Genomic DNA, 11984 nt, shown 5'->3' on the forward strand with positions numbered 1-11984 from the left:
TCTGTCCTCAGAGCTCTATGCACTGGTTGGCAGCTGGAGAATAACAGAGAAAGTGTAAATCTAACACTGGACGGCAGGGGCAGGCTAGATGTGTTGTAGCACATGAGTTCCGTTGAGGAAAGGGGTGTGGAGACTGAGGAAAGCTGAGGTCCTTCGTGGAAGGGTAGGGCCTGAGGGCGGCAAGCACGGCTGGGACCTGTCTTGGTTGAGACATGGTGTGAGATACTGTGGTGGCTCTGACCCTCCCCGCAATTACCAAGTCCAGGTAGACAGAGGCAAGATGTGGCCCGTGTGGCTTAGGCATGGTGGTAGTGAGGTGCAACCCTGAGGGTCTATGCAGCATCCACGGTTAGGATTCTAGAACTAACACAGACTCCTCAATCCCCTAGAACTATACAGGGACGTCTTGTACCTGAGAACTTACAACAATGACATCTGTTGAAGAGAAATTGGGTTCTGAGTTAAAGTTTGGTCATTCTTTTCAAAACCCTCAAAGGTTTGTGTGCTTTGAAAATATTCTAGAAGCAGAACGGTGTGTAGGAGGGAAGGTGCAGGATTTCAAGTTAGAAAATACGTATCTGTGCTGGGCTCCCTGTGGCCTCCGTGTGATCTTGAATACTTAGGTCCTCATTTTCTGGGCTTCCACACGCTTGAGTCTTCCCCTCCTAGACCCTCCGGCCTAAAACCCAGGAAGAAGGGGCTAGTCTTTCCATAGACTTTCCTTTCTTCCCACTTTCCATATATTTCATGCTTGGGAAAAGGCTCTGAGAAAAAAATTGCCCATTAGCTTGCGGTGAGCGGTGGGGACGATGATGAGGCCAAACCTTGTATGGGGCAAAGGTGACCTGACGGCAGGTTGCTTGGGAGTCCCCTGACGTGGCTGACATCACGCCATTAGGACATCAGTCCTCTGGGTAAAAGCTTTGCATGGAAGAAGCCGGTGTGTATTAAAGCGTGAACCTCCCTGTAGGAAGAAGTCCCTCATGTCTTTTGTCCGGACATGGATATGGAGGGCCAAGGAGGGAGGTGGGCACCATGGGAGAGGGACCTAAAAACACGTTTTGCCAACTGCAGTGTTTGCCACAAAGATTTCACTCCTCCAGAGGTCATCCCCCATGACCTCCTGCCCCCATTTCCCCCAAACACCAAAGACGTTAAGTGAGAATGAGTAAGTCAGCCCAAGAAACTGTGGCTTGGGAAGAATCCTTGCCAGGAAACGTCATTTATTAATTGACTGATTTTTTTCCTTTTTCTTTCTTTCTTCTTTTTTCTTTTTTTTTTTACAAAAATAAACATTTTAACGAACAAGAAATACAAAAGCTTCTGGATATACAAACTCCAGGAGGGGGGAGAGGCTGGTTTGGCTGCTTGGCGGCTTTCACTGAAAGCAAATGAGGCAGAAAGGCCCCGGCCCCACCCCCACCCCAGGTCCTGGCTCAAACCGCAACCTGCTCCTTGACCCCGTGTCTTGGCTCATACCATGTGTGTGCTCCTCTGTCCCCGCCTCTGCGCTGGCCTGCGGGTGCCCCCGGTTGAGTGGCCGGAGGCGGCCTCCCCAGGTACGGAGTTTCCCACATCCCAGAGCATCGCCATCCGGAGCTCGGCTGAGAGAACACCCCGTGACCGATTGTCCCACGCAGCCCCTGCCAGATTGTGGCGGGCAGCAGCAGCAGCAGCAGCAGCAGCAGCAGCAGCAGCAGGGGCTCTGGCTACATTCTCACACCATGAACACAGTGATGGGGCTGCCCACAGAACTGTCCCAGCGAGGGGCAGAGGCCCCCGCGGGGACACCAGCCTGAGCCTCGCTGGCAGCTCAGAGGGTTGCAGAGCCAGTCAGCCCCCCGTGATTCCTGGCCTGGGGCCAGCAGTCCCATACCTAGACCGGTAAACTCACATTTTAACATTTGGCATTATTGCACGTTGTCCTGGTCGCCTCACTGGGGGGTGTCAGCCTCGTCTGCAGGGCTTTGCAGGTGACATATGAAAGTCACTCCCTCCCTCCACAGGCGAGCCCAGCTGGCGGGGCTGCTCTGCCGCCAGCTGGGCCCTCAGGTCAGCGAGGCCCTCACATATGTGGTCTTGTTGGGATCGGGGACCACGTGGCTCCATCCTGTCTTGAAAAATACCAGCTGCCGACCTGGGGGCAGAGGTGAGACGTAACAGGACTGTTTCTCTCCCTGGAGGCGGGGCCAGTCTCCCTAATGTGACTGCCCAGAGGACACATATACTTGTCCCTCATCATCTCTGCCTTCTCGTCTTCTCATCAAACCTGGCTTCTGATGGGGGACCGCTACCTGTCAGTTTCTTCCAGGGAGCTCCAGTCACCTCCCTCCGGGTGTCCTTTCCCACTGGCTCACCTGTCCAGGTGGTCTGGTTGGTGACCACAAAGGCCTGGCACTGGGCATGGCTCTCACAGACGTCCACGGCCTCAGCCACGTTGAATACTGAAAGGAGGCAGCTTCCATGGTGGTAGGAGGGCCAGCAGCGGTAGTCTTCCTGGGGGATGGTGCTGCCTGGGAGGCGCTGGTACTCTGTGGGTTGGGGACGGAGCTCAGATGAGAACTCTGTGTCTCTAGGCATGAGGGCACTGGGGCCGCTTTATGAACAGGGCTAAGACTCATTTCCTAACGGAAAGCTGAAAGCTGAAATCTAGCCCTAGTGTGGAGATGATGAAGGCAGCTACCACTGGGGGACTGGGCTGACCACCCAGTAAAGGCAAAGGTGAGATTCAGTTTCTGGGAGATACACAGCTCCCAAATCTAAGAGTGCGCAGTGGGTTCAGACAGCACATGATGGCGGGCACATCGTGGGATAAACACACACAGAGCTGGAGATCAGGACATTTTAGACATTTAGAGCCGAGCTTCTCAAACTTCAGTGTGCCTGTGAATCTCCAGTGAATCTGGTTAAAGTGCAGATCCTGACTGAGAAGGTCTGGAGCAAGGCTTAGGATTGGGCACTTCTAGCCAGCTTCTGGTGCTGCTGGTCTGCAGATGGCACTTTGGAATAGTGAGAGTTTAGAGCACCCCTTGGTCCTACTTCCTCCTGGCTTTGGGCAGAGAGGTTAGGCAAGCTCCTGAGGGAGGGGACAGTTAGAGGTTTCTGAGCTTAAGGGGAGGTTTCTGAGCTTAAGGGGAATGCAAATGAACGTGGAACACAGCAATGACAACTTCAGTGTCTGGGAGGGGGCTGGAGGAAAAATCTTTCCATTAGCGGAAAGAGCCCCCAAATGCTCTGAGAGCTCCTCAGTCAGGAAGATGCTTAGTTGCAGGCCGCCTGTTCACCTGAGTCCTTTCGGCTGCTAGGGGAGCCTCAGCTCTGCACTGATAATGCAGAGGCCCTGGGCCTCTGGTCACCCCGCCCTCCTGCCTCCTTCTTCTCCCAGGGACTAGACCAAAGTCCAGGGCTGGCTGTGATTTATAGCCCCATAAACGGCGTCCTCAGGGACAGAGCCAGCCATTGTTCACCTCGTTAAACTTTATTTACAGGGCTAACGAGGGCTCCCCCACCCCTAAGACTGGCCAGAGCTCCTTGAATACAGAGGCTGCCCACTCCTGGCCCCCCTGCCAACCATGATAAACCCCAGGGCCTCAGCAGAGGGACTATAGCAGTGGCTAGAATTCTCCGCCCGGAATTCTTGGGCTTCTTGACTCGTTTTGCTAAGGAGCCCCAACCACCTCCAGCCACCTTTCTCACCCCCAGAAGGGTAGAGGAAGGAAAGAGAAGCAAACATATATTGTATTCCAGCTGTGTTATAGGAACCAAGGTTAATTGCTTGCACACACTTCCCCTGGCATTTATTCCCCAGAAGTAGTTTGTGAGGCACGTAATAAACCCAATTCACAGATGAGCAAAGTGGGCTCGAGGTGAAGGTAATCTGCTCGAAGTCACACAGTCAGTACATAGTGGGGTCTGGAGCCACCCGGAGAAGGGGTATCAGGGCCCACCTCCCCAGGTCAAGGCAGAATGACCACTCAGCCAGAGAGGACACCTCCAAGTAAAGGCTAAACAGTCAGTGGTCTCCCCAGGTGTGCCTTAGAAGGATGAGCCGCTTAGCCCAGTGAGGGCGACCACTCACCCTCCCACCTGTTCCCCACCTCCCCAGCCCCTGGGGCCCTGTTGGAGCCACTCACCCGCTCTGCCACCTGCCGTGGCATTCTGCAGGTACTGCCCGCTCTGGTACAGGTGTAGCACTTTCTCCAGCTGGGCCAGAGTCTCGTCTACTCCCCAGGTGAGCTCTCCTGCAGAGTGCAGTGTGGCTATGAGAGGGTACATGGGCTTCCACTCCTCCCTGAGGTGGCAACCAGCTGCCTTTCCCTCTCTCCCTCTGAAGCCTGGGCCCACATGACCAGCGTACTGGGAAGGGGGTTTGATACAGAATGCCACTTTGGGAAACGATGGTTTCTGGACTATGTGCTGTCCTGGGTTATTCTTGTCTCCATGCCTGCTGGGGGAGGGGCAGGGTGATGGGACGCAGAAGGGCCCTGGAGAGCTCACCTGTGGCATTGACAATGCTGTCCAGCAGAGGTCGTAGTGAGGGTGGGGCACTGTGGGGCAGGAGGTATGTGAAGAAAAACCTGGGACGGAGAGAAATCAGGGGCTCAGTGGTCCAGCCTTGGAGGACGCATCTTTCCTCTGCCCCAACTTGGGACAGAACCCTAATCGGGCCGGGGAGCCTGATCCCTCAGGCCTAGGCATAACCCCAGAGTGTACCAAGGAGTCTGCTCGGACTCAGGGTAGGGATCTGGGCATATGCTAAGGCCGAAACTTGACTTTACATGAAACTGAAAGCTGAGGTCTGTTTCCCTCATCCATCCCCAGGACTTCCCCACCACCCAGTCCCATCTTACCCCGTGAGCTGATCGCTGTCAGAGCAGCCCCCTGGCTGGGGCCCAGTGAGGAGCTTCCAGAGGTGAAGGACCAGGGGAGAAAGGGGGAACACCGATCCCACCAGCCCTAGACTCCACTGTGACACTATTTTAAGAAGTCTCCAGCTGCCACCCCCCAACCCAGATTCTCCTTGGAGCTATTTTTAGCATCATCATCAGGAGCCTGAATGTTCCCTTCTTGAGTGGGTGGAAGACTTTCCCTGCCGCTGCTGCTCTGTTGGTCAAGGCCGAGCCTCCCTGCCCTGGCTGCCTCCTGGAGCCCACGCTGGCTCTCCCCTTGCCACGCCCTCCGGGGCCCACTCTCCCCCCCTGGCCTTCCTGAGTGGGAAGTGGAGGTCACCTGTAGGCATTGTAGAGGTTGCGCTTCTCATTCATGCCCTCACACCAGCCCTGGGCTGAGCAGGGCAGGGTGAAGTTCCTGGCTGGAAACTCCAGTATGCAGTCTGTGCTGCTTGTACATGGTGTCTCCTCCACGCGTGCGTCGTCCAGATCCGTTACCTTCAGCTCCCCATCCACCAGCACAAACTGTCGGGGGCGGAAGTCCAGCAGAGTGACGGAGCCCAGCGGGGAGTGGGCCAGGTGGTGGAGGAGGCGGCCCAGGCTCAGGCAGATCTGAGGGGTAGACACAGGCTGCTCACCGTGTCTCTCCTGGGAAAGGGCCTGGGGGGCTCCAGGGCTCACCCCTTTGGGGTTCTGGACTTCGCTTGGGGTGGAGGGGTTGGCTTTTCTCTTAAAGGCCCCAGTACTTACTAAGGGCTGAGGGTCAGGGCCCTAACAGAGCAAGCCAGTGATTTTTCTATTAATCCAGGCTGGCCTGACCCTGACCATGGGCGGCACATAAGCTTGTGGGTAACGGATCTCCTCCCTGAAGCTGCATCTTGAATGTGGTTTTAGTTCAGTGTGTGGAAACAGAGGGAGGGTCAAGCTGACCTTAAGGTCTTTTCTAGTCCTTTGCAGCCAGGCTACGTGTGTGTGTGTGTGTGTGTGTGTGTGTGTGTGTGTGTGTGTAAGGGGGCAGGAGTACAAAAACGTCAGGATCCTCTAGGTCTTGCTTCTTTTTTTAACCCTTTGGCTGATGGCCGAGTCAGCTTTGCTCCAACTTTCCCTCCTTTTAGATGGAGGAGGAGTCAAGCTGCTCTGGAGGGCTGGCCTTCTAAGGGAAAACCATCCCAGGGAGGAACCCAGGGCCCGGCCCTCCTCCCTGCTTACTCGGAAACGGTCCTCCCAGGAAGTCTGCAGCAGCTGGATCATCTCCACAGGGGCACCCAGCTCTGTGATGGTAGTCAGGGTGTCTGGGATGTCCTCGCTGTCCTGGTAGCAGTAGCCATAGAGCTAGGGGAGGTCCAGGGCAGGTCATTAGGTCACAGGGTCGGGGTGGGGACAGAGAAGGGTTGGGCTGTCAGATGCCCCCTCCCTGTGCACTACCGACCCCCTACCCCCATCCCTAGGCTGTTGTTGCAGCTCAGGCCAGAAGAGACCAGCATCGACAGCATTGCCTGAGAAGCCTGCCCTCTGTCCCTGCAGCCAGAGTTCCTGCTGATTACATCAGCCTCTTACCTCCTGCCTCCCAGGTAAATGGGCAGGTCTGGACACCATGTGTCAACCATGTGCCAGGCACTGTGCTAAATGTTTTACATGCGTAACTCGATTCTTATAATAACTTTACACAGGCATAGTAGGTACTATTATTAGTCTCCAATTTACAGGTGAGGAAACCAACTCAGAGAGGTTAAGTTCCTTGCATAACATCACACAGCTGATAAATGCAGGAGCTAGGATTCAAATTTATGTCACTCGAATTCTAAGAATATCATCCGTTAATCAACAAGCCAGCAAATTGGTATTATACCTCTGCCTCTGCTCCAATCCTTCTCTATTCTTTATCATTTCTACTTGGGGGCAGCTTCATTCTTTTCTCAGCTCTGGTCTTGTGGGCGGTAAAACAAGCTCCCTCGGGATTGGGAACAAGCAGTAGGTAAGAACAAAGTGTCCAAGGGGCACATCCTTGGCGTGTTTTTCATATGTTGGTGGTGAGGGGGAGGCGGTGGTCACACCCACCAATGGGAAGAGTAGTAAGGGAAGGTTTCTGGGGAAGATCAGTTCTTTGGGGGCATGCTCACAAGGGCCTGCCCACTCCGTAGGACCTGAGGCTGGGCTTGGTACAGCTCAGCTCAGGGACTTGTGGGAAGCACAGCCTGACTTTGTCATTAACACCTAAACCAGCATCCACAGAGAGCCCTGCTTCCTTCAGCCTCTGCCACCACACCGCACATCAGTTAGGGGTCAGCTGCTGCTCAAAACAACCAGCACCCTGTGGGGTAGGAACACAAAGGCTGAGTTGTCCAGGCCGCAGCAGGCAGAGGGGAGAGCTGCACAATGTGGGGATTGAGGGGGGAGTGCGGCACAGGATCCAAGCACGGGCTAGATGTCCCTACATACCATACCATCACCCTTCTTACCATCATTCACACCCCGCCCAGATCTACTCCAGGCCCTCACATGCCCCCTTCGGTCCCAGGAGTGCCCTTTCAGCACCCCCTTCCTGAAGCCAGCGGCCCCAGTCCTGCTGGCATGAGAGAGAAGGCACGACTCAGCGTCCGCCATTAGCTCACCAGGGTGGTGAACTGGGGGATCAGGGGACAGTCCCAGGCACCCTCTTCTTCCCTCTCTGTCTGCTCCCCCACCTCACACCAGCCCAGGGAGGCCCCAGATCCTGGTGGGGCGGGGTGGGGGGAGGAAGGTAAGGGGAGCAGCCCTGGGGCCTGGTTCTCATTTTCTTGCCCAGAGTCTGAGCCTTTGTGGGAAACTTCTGAAGGGTATTAAACACCCGGAGGTCGTTAAATGCGCTGTTAACGAGGTATTAATCAACACCCCTCAGGAAAAAATAAAAAGACACCATTAACCCCCCAGGAAGCGTGAGGCTGAGCATTTCAGGCACATCTTTTGTTCGTTTGGGAGAAGAAATATACCCTAGCAGGGCCAGATTCTGGGCCCAAGAACGCCTGGGGCCCCATCTGAGGCCTGAGCTCCTGGGACTACGGGAGTTTGGGGGGAGGGAAGACCCTTGCGCCCTTTGACCCCAGGCTATAGAGGCATCTATCACGTGAGGAGTGTGTGTGTGTGTGTGTGCATGTGTGTGTGTGTGTGTGTGTGTGTGTGTGTGTGTGTGAAGGGTGAAGGAAGAAAGAGAGAGCTCACCCAGGCAGTCCCCAGAGACCAGAGAGAGTGCTGGGAGGTGCCCGTGGGACATGTTACCTGGCTATTTTCTATTAGAACCCACAGAACCAACTTTGGGGTTGCCAGAGAGGGGGAAGGGGCTTCGGGTGGCCTGGGGGAGCCGGGATTGTCAGAAACATTCTTTGGCTCCTCCCCAGGGCATCTATCAAATGATTTTGAAATTTTAAATGATTAAGAGGTATTAAAACATTATTTCTAGTTCCCTGCGCACCCTCACTGAAGCCTCCTGAGCAAGAAGACCCCGCAGCAGGCTTCCCTGGCACCAGAGGTAACACGCTGCTGAGGAAGCCAGAAGGAGCCTGGCTGGGGGTCGGGGCGATCAATGGAAATCAGTCCCAAAGCAGTTCCTAAACTCACACCAAAGAAGCCTTTCCTTGCTGGAATGGCAGCTTTTTAGCTTTCCCCAGATGGAAAGGATTGGGAGCCTTCCCACCATATAACCCTTATGCCCCAGGGTGAATAATACCAGTCTCTGACCCTGGAAAAGTCACACAGCCAACCTCAGACAGCCCAGTCTTGGTCTAGTGAGGGGATGGGTGAAAACTATTTGGCTGTTTCATATAATTTCATTTTGGCGCCTTCGGAATTGGGCAGGGGGCCTGACATTAAAGCTGACGATCACTCTGTGATGTGTGGGGGCAGTTGGCTAGATGCTGGTCAGGAAGCTTGGCTGGGGTTAGTGAGGGAGGGAGAAATTCCGTAAGAGACAGGGAAGCGCAGTAAACCTCAAACCTGTCCTAAGGGAGGGGTGTCTTGAGTCAATTAACTAACACTTAATGTCCTGCTTCTCCACTGCTTCAGAATCAGACTGACACCCCAGGGTTGCCAAAAAGTTCCCAAGAGCCCCTGGGAAGCGAAGAGAACAAGATCCTCCCAGTTAGAACGGCCACGTAACCAGCCGCTTGCTCCCCGGAGCTCCAGGCACAGTGTCAGCTGTGCAACCAGGCATAACTACCCACAACTGTTGGCTCTGCCTGACCTCCTGCAGCCGGTTCAGGGCCTAGGACCTGGTCACAAGTGTCTGACCAGAGTTCGGGTAGCCTGGGGAGACCTGGAGCCAGCGGGAATATAAATAGCTCTCTGGCCTCTCTCTCTCATTCTGGAATACCCACCCAGGCCTGGGGTCCATCTCCCTCCTCGCCAAAGGAGGGAAGGACTCCTGGATTTCTGGTCAGTTCTGCTGGGTGCAGAAAGGTTAATCTGAGTGGGCTAGGAGGTGGAAGGTGTGGGCAAGGTTCTTCTGCTGGGGAGTCTGCACACACCCTCTGTTCCGCGGGCCAAGACCAGTCAGGGATTCCCCTCTCAGTCTGCTCAGACATGTGCAAAGGGAACAGTTTGTCTAATCCTAGGGCCGACTCAAGGACATAGAGCTGGGGGAGAGGAGGAAGTGGGTGTGTTAGGGCAGTGCTGGGGCTGTGAGAGGCCCATGCTCTTAGTCTCGGCTGGAGGGGACAAGGGGTGGGGGTGTCTCATCTTTCCCCTCTGTCCCCCAGGGAACAAGAGGGACAGAGTCCCATTTAGCAGGAACCTGGGCATCTGGCTTTTTCAGTCTTCCAGCTACTGACCACATCTACTCTGATAATGTGACCCTGAGACCCTCAGGCCTGTAGTCTGTCCCCTGAGCACTGAGCTAAGACCCTAAGGCTTCCTCAAGGATTTAAGGGCTGACTTTAAGGCCTGGAGAATGGCAGGGTCACTTCTGGGAAGGGCTGTGCATTTTCTGGCCTACTACCCAATTCCCTCCAGTCCTTCTAGTGGCTTCTGGGTGGGGTAAGGGGTGGGGATAGTCTCTGGGAATCAAGCCTGACACAGGGTCTCTTTCTAGCCATTCCCAAACCCATTGCCGTCCCGTCCCATTTTCAAAGTCAGACAAGTCACTGGAAATTGAGAGAAGAGGGGTTCAGATTCCATCAGGAAAGGGGGTCCTATCATTGCAGTTGGAATCCTGACTCAGGGATGACCTCTGCTCTGTGTCTTGGCTTGCAGTCATTTCCCTGGCACTCAACACCCTAGCTCCAGCCCGAAGCAGGGTCCTAAGTCCTAACAGACCGGTACCCCTACCTCTAGTTTTGGGACCCTCTGTCCTGGCCTCTGTCTTCAAAGGATATGGTGTGGAAGCTGAGAGACCCAGGAGTCCCTCCTTAAAGAGACACCCACTCAGGAGTGAGAGGCAGGGTAGTGTGGTGGGAAGCAGCCACGGTGGGGTTGTGCCCCCAGCTTAACGTGGACACAGTCACTGGGGCTCCGTTTCTTTACCTAAGACCAAGGGTTCTCTTCCAGCCATCCAGCCAGAGTGACCGGGCTTGGGCACGTCCAGCCAGCACCCCCCCCCCCCACCCCGCGTCGTACCTGCAGCACGTTGGGGTGCCGCAGCCGCTCCAGCAGCACCATCTCCTTGAGCAGCTTGTGGGCCGCCAGCCGATAGCAGCCCCTCCGTGCCCCGAACTCGCGCACGCAGCTGCCCAGATCGTGGCCGCTGAAGTCCACCGCCTTGAGCGCCACCGCGGCGCCGCCGGGCAGGCGGACCCGGTACACGGCCTTGGTGTAGCCTGAGCCCACGTACTGCGCGCCGGACACGTTGCGGAGCGCGGCGCAGCCCAGGCGCGGGCCCGAGCCGGAGGAGCCCGGGCCGGGAGCCGGGGGCCAGCCCGGGGCGCCGTCGGGCAGGGGCCGGGCCCGCGGGGGCCGGGGACGCTGCAGGCCCGGCCCGCCCGGAGCCAGGTCCATCAGGCGCCGCCGCTCCGGCCGGCCGGCCCCGGGCCCCGGGCCCCCGCGGGAATAGCGCTGCACCTCCTCGTAGCGCGCTCGGATCTGCCGGGCCAGTTCCCCGCGGCCCCCGCGACGGCCCGGGCCCGGGGCTGGCGACGGCCCGGGGGACTGGCCTGGCCGCGGAGGCTCCGACCCCGGTGCGAAGAGCACGTTGAGGACGGAGCCCAGCAGGAAGGAGGCGCAGAAACCCGCGGCTACCGCCGCCCGCCGGCGCCGCATCGCTCCCCTCCCCCCCGGCCGGCCGGCCCCGCGCGGCTCCCCGGCCCCGGCCCCGGCCCCAGGAGGCTCAGGCTCCGAGGCGGCTCCGCTCTGCGTCCCGCCGGCCCCCTGCCCAGTCCGCGCGCATGGCCCCGGCGGCCCCGACCCCGGCCCCTCGCGGGCCGCACATCGGCCTGACACTTGCCTCCCTCCCGCCCTGCCCCCGCCGCTTATAAGGCCCGGAGCCGCCCCCGCCCCCGCCCCCTCCGCCTCCGCCTCCCAGCTCCCGGCCCGAGCCCGTCCTCGGCGCCGCCCCCTCCGGCCGCCCGGCCCGGCCTTCCCCGCTGACTGACAGCGGGACCTCCTCCCGCGGCCGTCCGGGCCTGGGAAGCGGCGCGGAGGCGGCTCCGGCCCTGCCCAGCCCGCGGGCCCCCGAGCTCGGGCCGCGAGAGGGGGAGGGGGCAGCGGCGGCCCCACGACGCGCGGGAGCTCCGGGCCCCGCGCAAGGGCGGATAACGGGGCCGGGCTGCCGGATAACGGGACCGGGAGGCGGATAACGGAGCTGGCCGGGCGGGGTGGGGGAGAAGATAAAGGGGTGAAGCCGGAGGGTAATGGGCTGAGCGGGGGCGGGGGGGGGGGGGGGCGGGGGGCGAGCAGCTGGCTCTGGGGTGGTGGGGGTCCGCGTGGTTTCAGAGCTCCCTCCCGGGACCCAGAGCCTCCCGCGGGTGGGGCTGGGGATGGCGGCTCCTCGCCTAATCTCGGATCTCTGGGCGAAGGGGGTGGGGGTGTGGAGAGGTGGACGCAGAGAGGCTGGCACCTGCGAGTCTGCGTGGGACGGGAACTCTGGGATCAGAGGAACAATCATGAGGTTTTCGAAGATGTCCTACTGAA

The 11984-nt window shown here is 57.9% G+C and overlaps 1 protein-coding gene across 1 annotated transcript; it reads right to left on the reverse strand.

Moving 5' to 3' along the window:
* Positions 1-795: 795 nt before the first annotated feature.
* On the reverse strand, positions 796-11114 carry PKDCC (protein kinase domain containing, cytoplasmic). Its single transcript, XM_042933175.1, has 7 exons — positions 10476-11114; positions 6099-6221; positions 5230-5501; positions 4498-4577; positions 4134-4241; positions 2358-2531; positions 796-2137 (listed from the first exon to the last, which is right to left on the reverse strand). Exons 1-7 carry the CDS (start codon positions 11112-11114, stop codon positions 2049-2051), a joined length of 1485 nt encoding a protein of 494 aa, XP_042789109.1. The 3' UTR covers positions 796-2048.
* Between the last annotated feature and the right edge of the window lie 870 nt (positions 11115-11984).

The sequence above is a fragment of the Panthera leo genome, chromosome A3 (genome assembly GCF_018350215.1).
Source record: "Panthera leo isolate Ple1 chromosome A3, P.leo_Ple1_pat1.1, whole genome shotgun sequence".
NCBI classification, from domain to species: Eukaryota; Metazoa; Chordata; class Mammalia; order Carnivora; family Felidae; genus Panthera; species Panthera leo.

What these genes read in the sequence shown, in the direction of transcription:
- PKDCC (XM_042933175.1), bottom strand. Translation starts at nt 11,114, where the DNA reads ATGCGGCGCCGGCGGGCGGCGGTAGCCGCGGGTTTCTGCGCCTCCTTC. An exon ending in AACCTCTACAATGCCTACAG is followed by an intron (nt 4,578 to 5,229) that starts GTGACCTCCACT and finishes TCTCCGTCCCAG; the next exon opens with GTTTTTCTTCACATACCTCC. An exon ending in CACGGCAGGTGGCAGAGCGG is followed by an intron (nt 2,532 to 4,133) that starts GTGAGTGGCTCC and finishes CCCAACCCACAG; the next exon opens with AGTACCAGCGCCTCCCAGGC.